Source organism: Trichosurus vulpecula, chromosome 1 (genome assembly GCF_011100635.1).
Source record: "Trichosurus vulpecula isolate mTriVul1 chromosome 1, mTriVul1.pri, whole genome shotgun sequence".
In the NCBI taxonomy this organism is placed as follows: Eukaryota; Metazoa; Chordata; class Mammalia; order Diprotodontia; family Phalangeridae; genus Trichosurus; species Trichosurus vulpecula.
In genome coordinates this window covers 382,936,274-382,960,644 of record NC_050573.1, presented here as the reverse complement: position 1 = coordinate 382,960,644, position 24,371 = coordinate 382,936,274, and the positions used below count along the sequence as shown (strand labels likewise).

General features: G+C 38.8%; 1 protein-coding gene across 1 annotated transcript in view; it reads left to right on the top strand.

Moving 5' to 3' along the window:
* MYO5B (myosin VB) overlaps positions 1–24,371 on the top strand; it is a 549,419-nt gene that overhangs the window by 207,641 nt on the left and 317,407 nt on the right. The window contains exons 3-4 of the mRNA XM_036756694.1: positions 855–1,026; positions 4,387–4,531. Of these exons, the coding sequence (XP_036612589.1) occupies positions 855–1,026; positions 4,387–4,531 (317 nt within the window). The remainder of the gene's footprint in view (positions 1–854; positions 1,027–4,386; positions 4,532–24,371) is intronic.

Genomic DNA, 24,371 nt, shown 5'->3' with positions numbered 1-24,371 from the left:
AAATGAAGAACCAGGTAAGATTAGTGTCTCAGAAACCTAGAGAAGAGAGTATCCAGAATGAGAGAGGGTGGTCAAAAAAAACACAAACAAATGTTCAAAGTATCAAGTATATACTACAGATTCTGTTATGTGAGTCAACTCATACATCTTCTTATGTATCAGTACCTCTGACACTGACCCTGGAACCAGGCACCTGGATGCCTCAGCTTTCTTATCTATAAAATGGAGAGGGTTGACTATCTTATCTATAAAATAGCAGAGGCTATGTCCCAGAGAGGACATGTTTTTAAATAAAGGGAAAAAGCAGCCTACAGTACATGTATATTTTTAATATGTTTATATGTCTATTTTAATGTATTTTTCTGAAACTAACAACAATAAACAAATAAAATGGACTTTCCCATATTTCTAGTAGAATTGAAAAGCAAGTCATGTGTGAAGTTGAAGATTTCTCTCACATACAGCATACTTTTCTTTTTAAGTGTTTAAGAAATTCAAGCAGTAGCTCTCAAACCTATCCTGCTTGCCTGCTCTTTCTGTCCCAGGGCACTTCTTAAATGAATGTCGTGCTTCCTGAGTTGTAATCATCAGTGGTACCCATGCGGCTTTTCTACAAGCTCTCTGTCAGCATTTGAAGGCTTCGCTTGGGCTGGTCTCTTATGGCAGGACAGATGTTATGCTCCCTGCCTCTGGTTCCTTGAAATATGTTGCTGTTGGTCATTGTGATCACTTGTAATCGTATGAAGGTCAAGTCGCTGAGTTAGATAACTTAACAGGGCATCATGCTGTGCCTAGTGCCTTCTAGGCAAATTAATTAACTGCTTTTTCTGCGTCTATGACTTGTATTTCTTTAGATCCGAGAATACCCAGTTGATCTCAGTACCAACCAGCTCCCCTTCTTACGAAACCCAGATATCCTGGTGGGAGAAAATGACCTAACAGCTCTTAGTTATCTTCATGAACCTGCAGTTTTGCATAATTTAAAAGTCCGTTTCTTGGAGTCAAACCATATCTACACCTACTGTGGTAAGTGGGGTGCTGTTATTTGGATGATGTGCATGCACTTGTGTTTGTGACTGCTTTGTATCATTAAAATGAGAGCTGTTAAACTCCAATTTGGCAGGAATACTAATTTTGCTGCTGCGTTTGATGAGGGTCCCTCATCAGAAACCCTTGAATGTTTTGCAATCAGTGCACATTACTCAATTAACCTTCCCTGCATCCCTGGGGAATGATTGTCATTATAATTGCTCAACAAAGGAGGAAACAGGTCCACACTGAACCAAATCCCACGAAGGGATTTGCTCAGGTCCAGCACTTGAAATTGCAAGGAGAGCGAGGACATTGCAGGCATCTGCATAACTGTGTTTTTCTCCTACTCTAACAATTGATCACACTTCTAATAGAGTTGGGCTTGTTTTTAATGGGGGAGTAGAGGCAGAAGAAGACCCCAAAAGATGGCAGTGACCATTCCCAGTGGCCCTCAGTGAAGCCACCAGACAAATAACCCAATACAAAAAGGATTCCAGTGCTGGATACCGCATGAGAAAGAGTAGGAGGGATTGACTTTCTTTTCAGTTCCTTAATCCACCCCATTCTGGATTATAGATTCCTCTCTTCTTCCCCCCCCCATCCTTATTTTAATGAAGATTTTTCATTCATATTCATTAAATGCATACTGGGCATAAAAACTGTGTTAGGCATTGGGAAAAATAGGAGCAGGATGCAATCTGGGCCCTCAAGGAGCTTAACATCAGTAAGCATTATAGAAGATGACAAGCATCCATTGTGCTAAGTACAATAATGTAATGAATCTAGAGTCAAATGGTTCTCATTCCTGATTCAGTTCAACAAATGTTTACTAAAGTGTCTAAAGGCGGTCAGGTAGCACAGTGGATAGAGTGAGTGCTGGACCTGCAAGCAGGGATGCCTGCATTCATATCTGGTTTCAGACATTTAATAACTGTATGACCCTTGCCAAATCACTCAACCTCACTTGCCTCAGTTTCCTCATCTGTAAAACGGGGTTGATGATAGCTAGCACCTCCCTTTCAGGCTTGTTGTGAGGATAAAATGAAGTAACATGTGTAAAACATATTGCGAACGTTAAAGTGCCATGTAAATGTATAAAGTGCTATGTAAATGCATAAATGCTAGTTAATGTTGTTATTACTATCACTATATGCCAGATACTGTTTAATATAGGAGATATCTTATGTGATAAAGGCAATATGAAGACAAAAAAGAGAGAAAGCAAAAGAAACAGCTCCTGCCCTCAAGAAGCTTTTTTATTAAGGTGGTAGAGAAAACAAAGTATCCATAGAAAATTTAACATGAATTATCTGCGGAGGATCAGTATAGGCTTTCTATAGGAGGTGGCCCTTGATCTGAGCTCTGAAGGAAGCTAGAGCTTTTGAGAAATAGAGGTGAAGAGTGAGTGTGGTTGTTGAGTCATTTCAATCATGTCTGCCTCTTCATGACTCCATTTCTAGGCAAAGACACTGGAGTGGTTTGTCATTTCCTTTTCATTTTACACAGGGGGAAACTGAGGCAAACAGGGTGAAGTGACTTGCCCAGGGTCACACAGCTATTAAGTATCTGAGGCTGAAGAATAGGGTATTGCTATAGGTGATTATTAAGTTTCAAGGGAATGGACTGAGGATTCTTGACTGTTGCTTCAGAATCTTCCTCTTACCTAACATCACAAGTTATGCCTGAGCTTCTTGAGACTTTCGCCCCTTTCCAATTTTTTTCACTTTGGTCTGCAATGACAGCTAATAAATTAGGACGTTTTTCCTATGGAGAGGCTGTAATTAGATCTACATAGCCTGGCATTTCTAATGTTTGAGAAATAGCATTTTCCAAATGGTGAAATAAGGTTTTCCCGAAGCTGACTGAAAACTGATGAAGTCTTATTTCAAATACAATAAAACCAGTACTATACAGTACGTTCTATTAAGCACTTTTATTGTCCATTTCCCCCTCCATATTACACAGGTAGAGAAGGAGCATGGTATAGTGAGTACAGAACAAACCTTGGGGTCAGGGAAGACCTGAGATGTAGTGTGTTATCCTGGGCAAGTCAATTAACTTCTTGGTGATGCAGGGATCTCTCTAAGACTAAGTTAAAGAGCAGGTGCTGCCCTCACTGGTAGAAGGAGTTACCTCCCTCAGACTTTTTACATACCTGTTAAATCCCCTGGTCAGTCATCTCTTCTTCCAACCCTATAAAAGATGAAAAAGAAGAAAATTAAAACAGAATGAACTGATGTCAGGGTTTTCATAATAATTTAAAATAAAGCAACTTTGAGGGTTTGTCCTGGAGTCACTACACTTGTAATTCAGTATCTTATGTTTCTTCTACTCATAGCCCCGTGTAGTAATCACCCAGTTTCACAATTAGGAGTCTGGGACACTACGAGGTCCCCATTCATTGAAGAAGTAGTTCTGTTTAGTACTTTATCTATCTTTTTACATTAGGAGAGTGGACTTGAACATTACAATTTTTTCATCAATTTTTTTCATTAATCAAGGGTTGAAACCGAAAGGGCCTTTCTGTTTAAACTTTATTTAAATGGTGTGCTATGTCCTAATACTGTAATATTTCTGAATTAAGTTATAATTTTTATACCAGTGGAACATTTGAGGTAAATTGATACCTGTCTGTCTCTCAAAGGCTGAAAACCTCTGTCAACAGTTCTCCTGTGTTGTGTTCTTTAGTCAGACAAGATGACATTAGGGTCTAAGGGAAGACTTTGGTAAGCAAGTTACTTGGAGACATCTGTGGTTATCAACGTTCAAGCCCCCTCACTACCAATAACTGCAAGGAGGAAGAATGTTCCAAAGAATGTGATTGACATATGATTTTGGATGGTCACCCTTGCCTGTATACGCTCACCTTTCTTGCTTTTAGCTTCTGGGTCCTCTAACATTCTGAGATAAACTTTCATGATATGAAGAAAGAGACTAGTTTTTTCTCCTGTCTTGGTAGCTGAGCTGACATTTCTCCTTTCATCTTCTATTTCAGGATTATCCCCCCAAAAGTCACCAGGCCTGATACCCTCATCGGGTCTCCTGGCTTAATCAATAAAAATAAGCTTAGGTAACACCTCTTAAGTTTGCAACATGATGCTAGGCACTAGGGCATAAGAAATGGGGGCACTGGTGTTGTAGGATGCATAAAAGCATAAGAATTCAAGTCTCAGCCTATAACAAGTTCCTTATGTAACTGAGAAGGCATATACATGCAAAACAATTACTGACTTCCCAATTTTGAGTTCCGTGGAGAGACTAAATGCCCTGATATATATGCCTGTATAAAGCCATGGAAAGTTAATGCCAGGTGTCATGGCTCTGTCTAATCCCAATTGCTTTGTATGTTTGCAGGTATTGTGCTTGTTGCCATCAACCCCTATGAGCAGTTGCCAATCTATGGACAAGATGTCATCTATGCCTACAGTGGCCAAAACATGGGGGACATAGATCCCCACATCTTCGCAGTGGCAGAAGAGGCCTACAAGCAGATGGCCAGGTGAGGGTTACAGCAGCCAAAAGTGTAATCTCCTTCAGTACTGAAAACACTTAATAGTTTCCTACGCACTCGATGTCCTCCACTTTATTGTAAAACCAGAGCTCAGGTTGAAAAGGACAGAAGAAAAACAACTTGGAAGTAAAAAAATCCAATTCTTAGTCCTTGTCATTCCCTCCCATCTTCTAGCTAGGCTGAGGACAAGTTGGGAGATCTATGGTTGTCTTCCCCAAAGATCTGAAGTAAGTAGGAGAGTCACTGAGGAAGTAGCATACCCCTAAGATTTCACCTCCTTTCTTTCTTGTTGGCCTTTTTCCCCTCAAATTTCTGGTCTGAGAGGACTCCCTTTCTAGGAGCATGTTTGATGTGCTTTCCTCAAACTTTTTCACTCACCATTTTTCTTTTAGCTTTGGCAGCTCTTGGAGATAACTGTTGGATTATGTTCTCAGGTGGCAAGTGATTTGGAAAATCCTGGGGTTTTGTTTTGTTGTTGTTTAAAATTAATGGATAGATGAAAGCACTCCTGAGTTCAGGCGTGCCTGAAAGAAAGAGCCCCTACTCTCCTGAGGGTAGCTCAACGTCTGCTCCTTGCCTCAAGGATCGACATGATTTCTTCAATGTAAAGGGAGCTCCATTCTTGTCTCGAGCCTGCTACTTATGAAGCAGAGCTTTTGGCTCCATTAGCAACTTATCAAAAGTACCAATGACAGTTAAAACTCTGAGGCTGCATCCTTATGGCTGATAGCACTTACTGCTTTTAAGTGGGTATCATTTATTGATATGTCTAGGGTGGGGAGAAAAGGATTGCAAGGGGGAAAATGTCCCACCTGTGTAAGCGCATGCTGTTAGTGGTTCTGGGTTTGTGATATTCAGACCAACAAAAGTTTCTATTGGGGAAAAAGTCATTTTTTTTACCATTTTTCTTATTGAGTTATAGCATTTTATTGTGAATTGTAAAGCTAGGCTAGCTACAGAATGGCTAAATTCAAAACCAATAGCAAGATCCAGAGAATCAGACTAATTAGTAGGAAGATTTACAATCATTTCATTTTTACCAAAGCTCAGAGATGGGGCCACAATAGGTCCCTGACCAAGCTCCACTTTAATGGCTGTATATTGGGCCCTCCTGGCTTAAAGTGAATGTCAATGGTAACTGTTTCTCTTTGGGTCTTCTCCTCTCAGCTTGATTTTTTTTCTTTTCTGTTCTTTTTCTAAATAAAGAGGCCATCCCCTGACTCACTCCTTAGAGAGGCCCATTCACTGAATAGGCATTACCTCACTCTAAGTGAGTACATGAAAAGGCCTTAGCCTAAAAGGGCCAGGGTCTCCCATTGCATCCTGGGTCATCTCTAGTCATGCTGATGAATATCTGGTCACTGGACCCAGATGGCTCTGGAGGAAAAAGTGAGGCTGGTGACCTTGTACAGCCTTCCCTCACTCAAATCAAAGTCAACTGCAAGTCATCTCATCATTTTCCTGATGCTATGGTCCTCTTCAAAAATGAAGGACAACCACCCAACAACAACCTTTGGTCTCTAATGGCATAATTAACAGTAAATGTTGTATGAATATCTTACTGGAGGTTAGACCTGAAGCTACAAACATAAGCCATCCCATAATTTCTCATTCAATACTTATCTGAAGGTTTTTTGGGGTAGAGAATGGTACCTTGTGTCACCAAATGTAACTTGCAAAAAGTGATGCTTAGAAGATATTTGTCAATCAGCAAGTATTTTTTGAGGACTACTATGTACCAGTTCTGGTACTGGGGATCCAAAGATCAAAACCAAACAGACTTTGTCCTCAAGGAGCCTACATTCTATCAGTGGAAATATACATACATACATACATACATACATATATACATATACACACACATATACATACACACACACACACACACACACATATATAGATATATCTCTTTCCATGTAATTTTAAGTGGTGGTGGTTGTGGGGTTGTGGGGGAAGTAGTTGGGGAAGGGAAGATAAAGACTTTAAGTAGTATCATACACTACCTGAACTGAGCTCTGAAGGGAGCTAGAGATGTTGAGAGGACATAAGAAGGGAATCCATCTCAAGAAAGAGAGGATAGCCTGTGTAAAGATGCAGAGACAGGAAATATAATTATGTCCACCAGTTACAGCAAATAGCCCAATTTGGAACTTAGAGTATATGAAAGACAGTAATATATAATAATCCTGGAAAAGTAGATTGGGGTCAACTTGCGAAGGTCTTTAAATGACAGATCTAGGAATTTGTCATTGGTGTTAGAAGCAAGTAGGAGCCATGAGAAACATACTCACTGAAAGTCAGATTTGGAAGAGACCTCAGCTGCCATCTTGTTTAGCTCAGATAGAAAAGGAATCCCTTCTAGAACATAGCCAACAAATGGTCATCCAGCCTCTGCTTGATAGACTCCATGGAGAGGGAGAAGGGACCATCTCTTGAGGCAGGTGGCACGTTCTATGTTTGGACAGCTCCAATTGTAAGGTAGTTTTTTTGATGTTAAATCTGAATTTCATATTTTTCACTTCTACTCATTGCTCTTGGTTCTGTTCTCTGTGGATGAGGGGAACAAGTCTAACTCCTCTTCCCACGTGGCAGCCTTTAAAGGCTTTGTCTCCCATGAGACTCTTCTTCTTCAGGTTAAAAATATCTAGTTTTTTTCAACAGATCCTCATGATGCAGAATCAAGTTCCCTTACCATCTTGGGTGCCCTTTTCTGAATACTCGCCACATTATCAGTCTCCTTAAACCATGGTGGTGCCTGGATCTCCAGACAAGGGCAGAGTACAGTGAGACTACTGAGTCAACAAGTTCAATCAGAAAGCATTTATAAAGCAGCTGTATATATGTTCCAGGTAATATGAAAGGCCGTGGGAGTACAAAGGCAAAAACCATTGTCTGCCTTCAAGGAGCTTACAAATTAATGGGGAAGGCAGCATGCAAATGGCTATGTATAAACAACATTTTAAAATATGCATCATGCAAACATATACATATGCATATGTATAAGTACATACGTGTATATATATATGAACATACATATGTGTATGTGTATGTATGCATGCAAGTAGGGAGAGAGGGAGAGAATATTAGAAATAGTCCTAGAGGGAAGGCACTGATATTAAGGAAGAGTGAGAAAGACTTCTTCAAGAAGGTAGGATTTTAATTGAGACTTAAAGGAAACTAGAAGGCAGGAAATTGCAAGCACAGGAGGGACAGTCAATGAAGATGTCCAGAGTTGGGAGATAGAGCTTCTCGTACAATGAAGAGCAAAGAGGTTGTCATTGCTGGATTGAATATGTGTAAGAAGACTGGCTGGAGATGTAGAAAAGGACAGATAACCAAGGCCTTTATTGAAAAGCCAAACATATGCCCCTCTTTAATATAGCACTGCCCCATGACACTGCTACCTCATATTGATGCTGTGATCCCCTAAGACCTCCAGATCTTTTTTTTCTTTTTCTTTTTTCAGAACTGCTATCTCACCAGGCCTCTCTTAGTTCATACTTCTGAACTTGGGAATTCTTCTCACACTCAAGTGTAAGACTTTACTTTGTAGTCAGTAGTCAAATAAACATTTATTATTAGACTATATATATTAGACTATTAATAAGTTATTATTAAATGCACTATCCTAGGTACTTTACATTTATCCCCATTGAATTTCATCTTGCTAGATTTAACTCAGTGCTCTAGTCTCTTAAAATGCTTTGGGTTCTAGCTCTGTCATCCAGCGAGTTTGCTGTCTCTCCCTGTTTGATGTTGTTTGCAAACGGGATGAGCATGCCATTTATGCCTTTATTGAAGTCATTGACAAATATATCAAACAGCGCAAGCCCAAACACAGATCACTTTGGTTTTCCATCAGAGACCTGGTACAATGATGCTGAACCATCGACAATTCCTTCTCTTTGAATGTGGCTCTTCAACCAGTTTTGAATCCACGTGACTGTGTAGTTGTTTAATCCATATCACTACATATTTGCCACAAGAATAGTATGAAACACTTTATCAGTGTTTCATTAGTAACTAGGCAAACTACACCCACAGCATTCCCCTCACCTGCTGGTTTATTTTTGTCCAAAAAGAAATTAGGTTAGTCTGGCAGGACCTGTTCTTGATGAAACTGTGCTGGCTCTTTGATACCATTGTGCTGATACAAGGGGAGTGTTAAACAAGGAAGTACATGACCATGCATGTGCTTTAGGAATATTACTTTGTTCCCTAATAGATAAATAAGCAAACGGTATGAGCAAACAGTTCTCAAAATAAGAATTGCAAATTATTAGCAACTATGAAAGATGACTTCAAATCACTAATAATAAGAGACATTTGAATCAGTATAATTGAGGTTTTATTGCATACCCAGAAAGTTGGCAAAGAGGAAAAAATGTAAAAAGTCAATGTTGGAGGGTTTGTGGGAACACAAGCACCTAATGTATGTGTATTGGTCCATCTATTCTGGAATGAATTTTAGAATTATACTTAGAAAACAGGCAATCAGAAAGCACTTATTAAGTGCCTACTGTGTGCCAGGACTGTGCTATGTGCTGAAGATCCAAAGACAAAAGTGAAACAGTTTCTCCCCTTAAGGAGCTTATCATCTAATGAGTGAGGTAACATATACATGTAAAAGATATAGGGATAAGGACAGAAACTGGGTGTATGATTTCATTTGTCTAGGGAACTTTCCAATATAGCAACTCCCTTTACCTGTTCTGCAAGTTATAATCTTAGAGAGTTGTCCAGAACAGAGAGTGCACTGGGTTACATAAACAATATGGGTCTGGGGCAGAATTTGAACCCGGGTCTTCTAGCTTTGAGGCCACCTCTCAGTCTACTTTGCCATCCTTTGTCCTTTGTATACAAAATAAATACAAGGTATTTTGAGAGAGAACATACTAACATCTGGGAGATGATCATGAAAGGCTTCTTATAAAAAGTGGAACAGTACAGTCTCGAAGGAAATCAGGGATTCCAAAGGCAGAGGTGAGAGGAAATGCATTCTGGGCATAAGGGACACCCAAAGGGGTGGAGATGGGAGATGGAGTGTGATGCATGACAAACAGCAGGCACACTATACTTTTTTTTTTTTTACAAAGGTCTCATTACTAGACCTATATGCCAAAGAGGTCAGAGACAGAAAGAAATCCCATGTACACCAAAATATTGATGGCAACAGATTTTTGTGGTTAGCAAAGAACTTGAAACAAAGGAGATCCCTATCAGTTGTGGAATAACTCAACAAATTAACGTATAAATTATAATTGAATATTACCCACCATAAATATGAAGAATTCAGAGGTGTGTAAGGAGGTTATATGAATCAAGGGAAAATGGTCAGCAGAACCAAGAAAGCAATTGATACAATGACTACAACAAGGTAAATGAAAAGAAAACCTTTTAATTGTACTTAAGGCTTTTGGATGCAGAGAAGGGTGAAGAAAATGTACAACCTTCTCTTATTTGCAGAATTGGGGAATTATGAGTGTGGAATATTGTATATAATAACAAGCATAGTTGGTTTTTTTCTTTTTTTTAATCTTTCAGTCAATGAGCAAGCATTTGTTAATCAATTATATATTATGTGCCAGGCAGTATACTAAGCTCTGGAAATTCAAAGACAAAAGTAAAGCAGTTTTTATCCTCAAGGAGCTTATATTCTAATAAGGGAGGCACATGTCTAATTATAAGTGTGTGTGTCTGTATGCATATATATATATATATATATATATATATATATATACACACATACACACACATACACACGTATCTATCTATAATGTTTTACATACATGTATATACATGCACACATATATATATTATGTACATATATGTTATATATAATATATATTGACATATACATAAAATATTTACAAAGTAGTACAAGATAGTTAGGGGAAGCTAGGTGGTACAGTGGATAGAGCACTGGCCTGGAGTCAGAAAGTCTTATCTTCCTGAATTCAAATCTGGCCTCAGACATTTACTAGCTGTGTGACTCCGGGAAAGTCACTTAACCCTGTTTGCCTCAATTTCATCATCTGTAAAATAAACTGGAGAAGGAGATGGCAAATTAGTATCTTTGCCAAGAAAACTCCAAATGGTTCATGAAGAGTCAGACATGATTAAAAATGACTCAACAACAAGGTTGTTATTATAAAGAAGGCTAGGGGAGTCAACGAAGGTTTCTTATAAAAGGTGGTGCTTAGGTGGAAGAATCTTGAAAGAAACTGGAGATTCCTAGAGGCAGAGATGAGGAAGGAGTGCATTCTAGACCTGGCCACACAAAAGCACAGAGAGGATGGAGTGGTGTTTTTGAAGAACGAGTCGAGTCTGCCGGGGTCTCAGAGTGGATTGAGGAACATTATGTGTTAAAAGTCTGGAAAAATAGGAAGGAGCAATATTGTAAAGAGGTTTAAATTCCAAACAAAGGAGTTTATATTTGATTTTCAAGAGAATTGGAAACCAGTGGGATTTATTGAATGTGGGGAGAAGGGAATAAGATGGAGGAAATAGTGACATGATAGGATCTTCACTTTAGGAAAAATATTTTGTGTACACGTGGAGGACACTAGAGATGAGTCTCTGGATATATTTGGAAGTGAAGACAGACAATATAACAATAAACTGATATGTAAAGGAGGAAGAGAAAATCTCTTTGGCAGCTGTGTGAAGAATGATTTGGAAAGGGAGAGACTTGAGACAGGGAGATGAACTAGGAGGCTACTGTAGTAGTGTATGTGAAGCGATGAGGGCAGGAGGTAGCACAGTGGCTGTGTAAGTGGAGACAAGGGGCAGATGCTAAAGATTTTGTAGAGGTGGAATAGGCCATACCTGACAATGGTATTTGTGGCCACAAGGCAAGATCCATATAGTGAAAGGAACACTGGTCAACTTTTTTTCACAACTCCTGAGGACTTGATCTGGTTCTCCAGTTAAGTAATTGAGTGACCTTAAGTAAGTTATTTCTTTTCCACAAGACAATTTTCCCCATATGTCAAGTGGGGATGATAATACTTTGTCCTATGACCCCCAGAGGATTATTCATTTATGGCTAAATGCTCAATCAGGAGGTCAAAGTGACAAAGTTCTAATATAGGTGATAGTCATTTCCTTTGGTTCTAAAAACAATTCTCAAAGTTCTTAAAGGATACTTCCAATTTTTAGCTATCAGTGGATTTCCTTAATATCTGATTAAATTTTCTTCTCTTAAATTAATCTCACATCACCAGATGTGTCAGATTTTGTGGCATTTCATCAGTACGTATCTAGTAGTTGTATCTTTATCTGGCTAGCTTTAATCTGTTAACAAGATCAGTTTTGGAACTTAGGGTTTGGGTTTCATTTTCTAAATTTTCAGCCAGTACTTCTGGGATTTTTTGAAGGGCAGTATGGCATGGTAAAGTACTGGACTTAGATCTGGGTTCCAGTTCCATCTCTGGCATTTGCTAATGTTGTGACCCTGATAAAATCAGTTAACTTCTCTGAATCTCAGTGTGTTTACATATGAAATGGAAATAATTCTTACGTTACCTGCATCACAGGGTTATGGAGGCTGAAATGAAGATCAGCTTATGTAAAACATTTCTCAAACTTTAAAATACTATATAAATGTCAGTAATTATTATTCATAGTATGCCCATAGAACATGATTGGTGGACTAAAAAATATATTGTTAGGCCTTAGTCAAAAGAGTAGGTACCACAGAGAGATGCAGTAGTCATGAGCTGTCATCATACTCTTAAATTTCACATCTGTGTTTTTCTTCGATTCCTTCAGTAATGGCTGGGTTTCCAGAAGCTACTGAGGACTGGGCTTAGGGAAAATTTTCACCTTTGTTAATAATAGGAAATGGTCAAAGATGGTGGCTGGAAATCAGGGACTTGTGTGAGCTTCCCCCAGGTCCCTCCAAACACCTATAAAAATGGCTCTGAACAAATTCTAGAACTACAGAACCAACAAAATAGCAGAGGGAAGCAGGGCTCCGGCCCAGGATAGCCTGGATGGTTGCAGGGTAAGGTCTATCACACGGAACTGGGAGCAGAGCAGAGCCCAGTGTGGGCTGTGAAGACCAACCAGATTGGGAGCCAGGCAGAACAGGCCCTAGTGCCCTGACTCAGTGAGCTATGGCAGTTACCAGACTTCTCAACCCACAAACACCAAAGACAACAGAGAAGGTTAGTGGGAAAACCTGCTGGGGCAGAGTGAAAGGAGTTCCTGGTTCAGGCACCACCCTGGGGGCAGCAGGGGTGGTGCAGCTACAGAGCTACAGCTGCAGTTGCTTCTGGCGCCAGGCCCATTTGTGGGAGAAATTAAGTGGAAGATCTAAGCAGGAGTGCAGAGCCAGCTTAAATCTGAGTCTGGTCCAGGTTGGTGGTTCTTGGGGGAGGAGTAGCGCTGGTGTGGCAGAGCTTGCTATGTAGCTTTGTAAACAACAGCGCAGCCCCTCAAGCTTGGGACAAAGTACTCTCTACTCTACAAACAGTCATACCCCGATGAAAAACTCAAGGGTCAAGTAAGCTGGCTGGGAACATGAACAGGCAGCGAAAACGGACTCAGATTCAGACTCAGACTTTGGAATCTTTCTTTGGTGACAAAGAAGACCAAAACATACAGCCAGAATAAGTCAACAAAGTCAAAGAGGCTATATCAAAAGCCTCCAAGAAAAACATGAACTGGTCCCAGGCCATTGAAGAGCTCAAAAAGGATTTGAAAAAGCAAGTTAGAGAAGTAGAAGAAAAATTGAGAAGAGAAATGAGAGTGATGTGAGAAAACCATGAAAAACAGGTCAAGGACTGGCTAAAGGAGACTCCAAAAAATACTGAAGAAAATAACACCTTAAAAATAGACTAACTCAAATGGCAAAAGAGCTCCAAAAAGCCAATGAGGAGAAGAATGCCTTGAAAGGCAGAATTAGCCAAATGGAAAAGGAGGTCCAAAAGACCACTGAAGAAAATACCTTAAAAATTAGACTGGAGCAAGTGGAAGCTAGTGACTTTATGAGAAATCAAGATATTATGAAACAGAACCAAAGGAATAAAAAAGTGGAAGACAATGTGAAATATCTCTTTAGAAAAACCACTGACCTGGAAAATAAATCCAGGTGAGAAAATTTAAAAATTATTGGATTACCTGAAAGCCATGATCAAAAAAAGAGCCTAGATATCATCTTTCAAGAAATTATCAAGGATAACTGCCCTGACATTCTAAAGCCAGAGGGTAAAATAGAAATTGAAAGAATCCACAGATTGCCTCCTCAAAAAGATCCCAAAAAGAAATCTCCTAGGAATATTGTCGCCAAATTCCAGAGCTCCCAGATCAAGGAGAAAATACTGCAAGCAGCCAGAAAGAAACAATGTGAGTATTGTGGAAACACAATCAGGATAACACAAAATCTGGCAGCTTCTATATTAAGGGATGGAAGGGCTTGGAATATGATATTCTGGAGGTCAGTGGAGCTAGGATTAAAACCAACAATCATCTACCCAGCAAAACTGAATATCACTTTCCAAGGCAAAATATGGATTTTCAATAAAATAGAGGACTTTCCAGCTTTCTCAGTGAAAAGACCAGAGCTGAATAGAAAATTTGACTTTCAAACACAAGAATCAAGAGAAGCATGAAAATGTAAACAAGAAAGAGAAATCATAAGAGACTTACTAAAGTTGAACTGTTTTGTTTATATTCCTACATGGAAAGATGATGTGTATAATTCATAAGACCTCAGTATTAGGGCAGTTGAAGGGAATATACATATATAGAGAGACAGAGGGCACAGGGTGAATTGAATATGAAGGGATGATATCTAAAAAAAAATCAAATTAAGGGATGATAGAGGGAGAAAGGGAGAGATAGAATGGGGTAAATTATCCTGCACAAAAGTGGCAAGAAAAAGCAGTTCTATAGGAAGGGAAGAGGGGGCAGGTGAGGGGGAATGAGTGAATCTTGCTCTCATAGGATTTGACCTGAGGAGGGAATAACATACACACTCAATTGGGTATCTTACTCCACTGGAAGGAGGAAGGAGATAAAAAAGGGGGGACGATAGAAGGGAAGGCAGATGGGGGCAGAGGTAATCAAAAACAAACACTTTTGAAAAGGGACAGGGTCAAGGGAGATAATTGGATAAAGGGGGATTGGATAGGAAGGAGCAAAATATAGTTAGTCTTTCACAACATGAGTATCGTGGAAGGGTTTTACATAATGGCACGCATGTGGCCTATGTGGAATTATTTGCCTTCTTAGGGACGGTGGGTAGGGAGGGAAGAGGGGAGAGAATTTGGAATTCAAAGTTTTAAAAATAGATGTTCAAAACAAAGTTTTTGCATGCAACTAGGAAATAAGATATACAGGCAATGGGGCATAGAAATGTACCTTGCCCTTCAAGAAAGTAAGGGAAAAGGGGATGGGGGGGGGGAGTGGGTGACAGAAGGGAGGGCTGACTGGGGAACAGGGCAATCACAATATATGCCATCTTGGAGTTGGGGGAGGGTAGAAATGGGGAGAAAATTTGCAATTCAAACTCTTGTGAAAATCAATGCTGAAAACTAAAAACAATAAATAAATAAATTTAAAAAATAATAGGAAATGGCCATGTGATTAGACATCTCATTCTTTATTGAACTAGTTGTGGGGTAGGAGGTGAGATTTTTTTGCTTTTGCCTTGGGAGGTGGTATAGGGAAAAAGGTGGTGGGTGAGATAGGCAGGAGCTTTAATGTAAATTACTCTGCTTTAAGGTATGTTATCATATCCATGCTCACACCCTCTTTCCTCCCTGTACCCATCTGTCCTGTGTGGCTTTGTGCTTTTCTTCTGAGCTGTGACTAATAGGAAGAGATGGGAGTGGGAATTGAGACATGGGGGAGGGGTTGACTTTATGTTGGTCTTCAGTTTGAGTGAGGTATGGAGGGCAGTTTTAGTGCAGATGCACCAAGTAATGGGACTTGAGATTTGATTCAAAGCAAACCCCTTTCCTGTACCTGTAGTCCTGAGAGTTGGTGTGATGCTTTATATGAAAACTGATTGAGTACCTGACTGTCCATGAAGAATAATCTATCTTTAAAAATTCTCTATACTTAGTAACCATCAGCAAAAACAAGCATTCAGTACTTCAAAAGGTAAAAATAAGATTGTTTATGAAATCATACACTGTTATTTACTGTTTGTTTTTTTCAATATGCATATTAGCCTAAACAAGATAACAAAAATACCTTTTTCAAAGCTTCATCTAAATTCATATTTTGGGTATAGATTTTATTTTTAGTTTTTGTTACTGTCTTTAAAAAAAATAGTTGTGGCTGTATGGATTGGTCTAAAAGTATTTTTTGAGAAGGATTCTTTTTTGTAAACCGGTATTTTGCCTAGTTTGGGCCACCACAACAGGAAAAAAGATCTAGCGGGGACTTGGGGTTATTGCAGGCTAGAGCTCTGGAGCCTGAAGGTCAGAGAAGAAGGAAGTTGTCAGGTAAAGGGAGAGGCACTAGAGATGTTAAATTGGGACCAAAGAGGTTGTATCCCGGACTCAGGTAGAAGAGACTTCAGTGCCTTCATGTCTAACCCGTACCTGAATAAGAGCCCCCTCTACAACTGCTCATTCAGCCTTTGCTTCAAGACTGTGGATGGGAAACCCACCAGCCCTAGAATCAGTTCTTTCTATTGGTGGTTAGCACCAGCTTTTAGAAGGCTTCCCTTTCCAGGAGGCTATAGTTTCCTTTTTTGCAACTTATACTCATGGTTAATAGTTTAGGACCACAGAGATAAATCCTAGTCCCTCTTCCATGTGCTTGGTCTTCAGATACTCGAAGAAAGATAGAACATCCCATCTCCCACCCAAGATTTTTTCAATCAATCAACATCAGGCACTGTGCTAAGTACTGGATAGTAATAGCTAACCTTTATATAGCACCTACTATGTGTCAGGCACTGTGCTAAGTGTTTTATGATTACTATTTAATTTGATTTTCACAACAACTCTGGGAGGTAGGTGCTTTTATTATCCCTACAGATGAGGAAAGTGAGGCAAACAGAAGTTAAGTGATGTTTCAAGAGTCACTCAGCTGGTAAGAATCTGAGACTGGATTCATAGTGGCTTATGAATTGCTAGCTAGCAAATTATTTTGCCTGCTTCCTTTCTGGTGCAAACTTCAACCCAACTTTGTTAATAGGAGAGTTAAATGCCTCTAGATGTCAAGAACCATCTAGCACGAAGCTATTAAGGAGGAACCTGAAGGTCTATATGTTAAAAGACTGAGCAGATCACTAGGAAGGACATTCAAGAGCCTTAGAATCTATTCCATGCCTACCTTTATGTATATTTTCAACATGATAAAATGGAAGACTATGGATCTAAACAGTGTCCAAACAAAATCCCCAACATAAGAGCTCATCACAATTTTAGAACAATGAATATTTCCTCATCAGAAATGAGAGAGAAGATTGAAGCATGTTCTCAGCACAGTTAAAAATTTGCAAGAAATATTTTTTTGGAAATGTATTTCATAAAGCAATGGGAAAAGCAGCAAGTTGGCTATGGATAGAGTGCTAGGTTTGGAGTCAGGAAAACCTGAATTCTAATGTATCCGTAGAAACTAACTAGCTGTATAACCCTGGTCAAGTCACAACCTCTCCCAGCCTTAGTCTCCTTATCTATAAAATGGGGATAATAATATCACCTACCTCCTAGAGTTGTTGTGAAGACCAAATGAAATAGCATATCAAAAGTGTTTTGTGAACCTTAAAGTGCTATAGGAATGCCAGCTATTGTTATTAAAGGCTGAAAACGGTCCTTGTCATTGGGTTTATGTGATGTAACCTTAAGTGGTTTATCTCTGGACAGAGATGATGAAATGGCTAAGATTTAAGAGTACAGTAAAAAGTCAGTCCATGGGCAACATCCAAATGAACTCAGCTATCAATATGTCAGCACAAAAGGTTCAGACAAATGACTGCATTGCGCAGCTTTGTTTATAAAAACGGAGGCTTTATGATAGCGATCCAGGGTCAGGTCTTTGCCGTGAGAAATTCCAGAAAAGTTATCCTTCAGGAGCCTAGACTTAATGATACAGATTATACAATGAAAGGATGAAATATATGCAACATATCACTGCAGGGTGTAGATATTTAGCATCAAACTGGCAACCTAAAAAGATAAGATCGGTTGGTTAAAATTACATATCAAAAACATATTATTCTTTATAAACTAACAGGTGATCAATCTCTGTATTACAAATGCACATCCTCTACTGGCCTGGAGATTTCGGCAAAAAAACCCTACTAGAGCTAGGATATTATTAGAGACAGAGCAGGGGGCCAACAACTGCCCAAACCTAAGGTTAATTCATAAAAATCTAAGAATGGTTTAAAATTTTATCTCATTCTAAATACATAAAATCTCCCAGCTATAGGAAATGAAAAGCTTTCAAAATGTAGCAATCGAGAGGAAGAAAATAGAATCATGCCGGAAGAGGATGAGGTATTTGTTATCTCTGCTATCCTATCACCTCCTGGACTTGTCCTGAAGAACCAGTGAGTCTGCAGAAGATGAGCTTGCATCACAATAATCTTAATCCATGACAAAAAACGTCATTTCATCCACCTATTGAATAATCTGCAGAATTTTAAATGCAAAGAAATGATAGGATAGTAAGTTGTCTTTGGACCATTTCTGTTAGTATCCCATGAAGAAGATGAGTAAACTGAGATAAGTATAACTAACATTTGTATTACATCTGTAATACATTAACATTTGTGTATTAGGGTAGCTAGGATTGGATAGAGTGCTGGTTAAGACTTGTCTTCCTGAGTTCAAATCTGGCCTCAGACACATACTATGTAACCAAGTCACTTAACCCTGTTGGCCTCAGATTCCTCATCTGTCATATGATCTGGAGAAGGAAATGGCAAACCACTCCAGTATCTTTGCCAAGAAAACCCCAAATGGCATCATAACATGACTGAAAATGACTGAATGACAACATTTGTATAGAACTCTAAGGTTTGCAAAATGTTTTCCTTATGTTGGTCTATTTGACATAGGCACATAGTGATAGGAAACTTCTTTCCATTTCCATTAAGAAACAAGAGAATTAATGGATGTTTTAGTAGGAAGAATTTATGGTGCTTGACAAATTTGCCAGTTGTTAAGACTATACATTTTCTCTTTCTGAAAGTTTCTTTAAAAAACAAAATTTACACCCTTCTGTCCATATTTTATACAGTACTCTGTGGAAGCAGGACAATGGACACAATGACCTTTCGATGCCTTTTCCCTAACTGCTGATTTGATGAAATGTTTATCCTTTGGAAAAGAGTCTAAAAAAAGAGAATTACTGGAGGAAATCATTCTTATCAAAATTCCTGCCTCCTCTTGAGAACTAACTAGATTTGACTCACTTTCTTGGAATCCTCAGCTCTTCTTTCAGACAAAGTTGAGAGTAACTTTGGTTTTTCCCTTTCCTTTAAAAAAATATTGCTTTAACTTATGATGGAAAATGCTATCCACATCCAGAGAAAGAACTTTGGAGTCTGAATACAGAAGGAGGCGTACTATTTGCTCTTCTTTTCTCTTGTTTTGTTTTCTTTCTTCTTTCTTTTGGTTCCTCCTATTAGTTCTGATTCTTCTTTACATCATGACTAATATGAAATTGTATTTAATATGAATGTAGAAGTAGAGCCTATATCAGATCGCATGCCATATTGGGGAGGGGGGAGGAGAGGAAGGGGAAGAAAATTTAAAACTCAAAAGCTTATGGAAATGAATGTCGAAAATTGAAAATAAGTAAATTAATGATGCTAAAAAATTAAAAAAGTGTTGCTTTAAAAATTTCTGATTGATCCTATATTCTAAGTGAGATCACAGAGCTTAATTAGACCAAATCAGGTGTTTTTTTTTCTTTGCAGAAACTTATGACAAATTGATAAAATGTCCAGCGTGCGCAGGATTTTGTAGTCCTAGCCCTGTCAGTGGGCAGTTCATAAACGCTCTTTCTAACAAAGTTTACTTATTTATTATGGATAAGGACAAGACTTATGATTTCATAGGGAACTCTCAGATGAGGAAATCTCCTCTAATTATGTAGACCCATATTTTCTCTGCCACTTAAAGTCTTAGAGAGTTATCTAGAGGTTAAGTGATTTACCCAGGATCACAGTCAGTAAGAAGATGAATCCAGGACTTTCAGGATTCGAGGCCAGCCCTCTCTATACCACACTGCCTTTCTGATGTGTTAAATGAGGATAAACACAGTATCTTTTCTCTCTTTGATATATAATCAGTCAGTTAAAAAGTAAATCAAGCATCTTACTCCAAGTTATATGCAAGATATTGCATTAAGTTAGGGGTGGGCCTCGAGGCCACAGGTTCCCCACCCCTGTACTAGGTGATAGGAAGACAATAGTCTTGGGTCCCTTCCTGAAGCAACTTACTAGTGGCACATAGCACTTCAATCATGACCAGGGAAGAATGGAGAATAGGTTTAGGAGCAATAACAAGGATTGTCAATATAGCCATAGGAAAATCGATTATGGTATCCTTTCTAGTAGGAATGTTGATATTAATTTGATTATAGTTGCATCTGTGGGGAATATATATGTGTCTGTGTATGTGTGCATACATATGTACATTCATGTATGTATATACACATATGTATCCACACATGTATAAACATGTGCATGTGTGTACATATGTCTATGCACATATACTGTGTGTGCATGTGTGTACATGTTGACAGGACATATGGCAAAATGCCCTTGCTGGCTTGGCTTTAGTAACCTGGTGGATGAATGCAAGGGATAAAACATGGTCCGAAGTCAGCTTGTTACAGAGGGCTAGAGTGATAGATTGAAACAAAACAAAATGTCAGTATCTTCTTTTGTAAAATTTTATCTTACCTTTTTCAAATGAACAAAAATCTACTTTTCTCTCCCTCACTTCCCCTTTCTCCCACTGGGAAAAAAAAGAAAATAAATATAAAGAGTTGAACAAAACAAAACTCTACATTGGACATGTTCAAAAATATTTGTCTCACTCTGCACCCTGAGTTCACTGCTTCTTTGTCAAGAAATGGACAGCATGTGTCATCACCAGTCATCTAGAATTGTGGTCATTTCTTTGATCAAAATTCTTAACTCTTTCTGGATTATTTATCTTTGTAATGTTATCGTGATTGTTTTATTGTTCTCTTGGTTGTGCTTACTTCACTTTGTATTGGTTCATGCCACTCTTTGCAAGTTTCTTTGAAACCATCCTTTTCATCACTTTCTATGACACCATAGTACTTTCCATCACATTTATAGGTCATATTTTATTCTAAAATGTATAAAGAGCAGTATAAATTACATATTATTGTAGTGAATTTGAGATCTGGCCCACTGAAAAAATGAGTTTTAGTAAGACAAGGCCACCAGGGTAAAAACCGATAACTTCTGTAACTGACTTTTATTTTGCTGGGAGACATTTTCTGAGAATAGGTGGATATCCTACATTTCAATTAATCAATACAGGAAATACATGTACTAAACATATACTCTATGCCAGGCACTGAACTAAACACTGGGAGATACAAAGAAAGGCAAACACACAAATAATCATCCTGGCCCTTAAGGAATTTACATATTTGCTTTAAAATTTAGACAAAGGCCTGGCATTGTGCTTCAGGTCTCAGAAGTGAGTAGAAGAAAAGGAACAACTTATCACTATTTTCCTTGCTTTATTTTCTACTATTCCCTTTTAAAGATTATTATACTGTAGTCAAATGATCCTACTTACTGTCCCACCAACATGCCAGCAGCCTTCTCTCTTGTAAACATCTGTTTTCGCCTTCCGCCTTCTCACCTTTGCAAATCTGCAAAGCCCTGCCTGAGATCACCTTTTTTTTTCAGAAATCTTTTAGCTTTTTGGCCCTTGGTAATCTTGCCCTCCTCAAAATAGCCATAAAAGTTATATAATGTATAGTACTTATCAGTAGTAGTCATCATTATCATCATCATATATGTTATAATTTTTGTTGTTCAGTCATTTCAGTCATGTCCAACTCTTCACGACCCCATTTGATGTTTTCTTGGCAAAGATATTGGAGTGGCTTGCCATTTTCTTTGCCTGCTTATTTGACAGATAAGGCAACTGAGGCCAACAGGGTAAAGTGACTTACCCACAGTCACACAGCTAGTAAGTGTTTGAGGTCGGATTTGGACCCAGGTCTTTGTGACTCCAGGCCCTGTGCTCTATCCACTGAGCCACCTAGGATCTGTTTAAAATTAGGCAGGTTCAATTGATGTGGGTCTCTTAAATGATTTCTGACATTAACACATCTAGCAAAGGATAACTGAGTGTTCTGTAACTGAAAAATGCCTCACATGTGTTAACATGAATCAGAGCAGCCTCTAACTGGATTCTCTTGTTGTGAATCAGCTGCTGGTCAAGGCTACATAGGTTTCTATTATGATTTTTTAATGTATCTCACATAATCAAGTATTGTGTTTTATTGTTATTAAATTTTCATTTACCTCCAACAGTGCATGAGAGAACTCTGTCAGCTTTCCTAGTGTCCCCAATAAAACAAAACATTGTCTGAATTTATTGAGATGAATCAAAAGCAGGAGTGCTCATTGATTTTCATGAAGTCACAGAGGAAAAGTATCTAAGCTAGAGGCATATGGTCCACCTGCCTCCTTTCTCTACTGATCAGGCCTCTTTTGCCCACATTGTCAAAATTCTACAGTGAATCTCTTTTCACAAGAAGGTGAATTCAAGGATAAAGGTTTGGCTTAGTAAATGGTTAGAGGTTCACAGAATCATCATTTCTTGAGTTGGAAGGATCTCAGAAGGTATCTAGTCCAACTTTTGTCCAAATCATTAATGCCACCTACAGCATCCTTCATAAGTGTTTGTACAGCCCTTGCTTAAATGGCCCTAGTGATGGATAGATAGCTCATTACCTCAGTGGAAAGTTCATTTTATTTTTGGACAACTCTAAAAACTCTTTTTGTTGTTGGTGGTGTTTGTTTATTTTTAAGAACCAACATTTATCTTCTAAATTTCATCCTTTGGCCTTTGTTCTGCCTTTTAACTAAAATGCTTCATTCTTCCATGTGGTAATTCTTCAAATAGTTAAAGAAATCCAGGAAGTCCCACCTAATTCTTCTCTTTTCTAAGCTAAACACCCCCAATTCACTCAGCTAATCTTTATATAGTTTGTAAACCCTTTTTCTGTATGTGCTCCAGCTTGTCAGTGCCCATCTTAAAATATGTTAATTAGAAGAGGACGAAGTCTTGACGTTCTGGTCTGAGTAAGACAGAGTATGCCTCCCTCAGTATGGACATTATACTTACATTAATGTCCCTAAGGGTGCATTGGGCAGCTAGGTGGCCCAATGGATAGAGCTCCAGGACTGGAGTCAGGACCCTGGGCAAGTCACTTACCACTGTTTGCCTCAGTTAACTGAACTGTAAGATGAGCTAGAGAAGGAAATGGCAAACCATTCCAGTATCTTTGCCAAGAAAGCCCCAAATGAGGTCATGAAGAGTTGGGCATGACTGAATAATGAATTGACATAAACATGGAAGGGAGATGGCCCCCGCTACTCTTTCCTTGACCTTGTTCAAGTTAATATTTTTTATTGATGACTTAAAGTTTTAGATGGCACTGTGAATCAAAACTGGGATGTCAGGAAGCTAGACATGATAACTAATGTAATCCATGACACACCAAAAAGTGAATAAAGTGGACTGAAACTCTCAAGATGTCATCTATATAATTTAGATCACTTTAGTTTAAAGAGTCAACTCTACATGTATAAGAACTATCAGGCAACCAATATGAATTTATTAAGCTCCTACTATGTGCCAGGCATTGCATTGTGTACTGGAGCTGTGGGAAAGATTTGGCTAGAAAGCATTTCAAAGGAAAAGAAAGCTTAGGGGTTTTAGTGGGCTGAAAACTCAATCTGAATCAGTAGTATAATGTTGCAGCCAAAAGAGCTATTGTACCCTTTGTCGTCGATGTTGAGTTATTTCAGTTTTATCCAACTCTTCGTGACCCCATTTGATGTTTTCTTGGCAAAAATACTGGCGTGGTTTACCATTTCCTTCTCTAACTCATTTTACAGATGAGGAAACTGAGGCAGACCAGGTTAAGTGACTCCATATTTTAATGGAGAAGGATGCTCTAGCGAAGGAACCTCAGAAGGTATGGTAACATAGGTAGGAAGAGAACCAGGATGAAGTAGTGTCATAAAAGACTAGAGAAGAGAGTTTGAGCTTGGCAAAAGGGGGTGGTCGACAGTGCTAGCAGTTTCTAAGAAGTCAGGTTGAATGAAGGGCGTTGGGAGGTGCAGGAAGCCATTTGAGTTAGCAATTTACCATGGAGAGAGCAGTCAAGGAGTGGGGTCAGAAGCAAGATCTCAAGTTTGGGAGGTAAGAGGATATGGAGGTGAGTATAACTTCTTTCTAGGACATGTCAGACCTCTTTCTGTGTTGGTGTCTTTATCTTTCACTAACTTTCAAAGGAATGTGTTCTGTTCACCACATACACAGACTAAATACTCAACAAATATGTGCTGATGGTGACGTTCCCAATTTAAATGAAATAGCTTATAAACATAGATTATAAACTCCCTTTTAGATAGTAAGCTCTTAGAAGGCAAAGGCCGGATCTGTAGAATTCTCTTTTTATAGCTCCCAGAACAGCTGCTACCCCAAAATAGGTGGTAAATATTCCTTTTTATAGTCAATCAATCAACTTCATCTAAGATTCTGTCCAACTTGAGAATTATGTGACTTTCTCAAAAATATTTACTGTCTCCCAAGTGCTCAGCACGGTGATCATTAATTGTCTT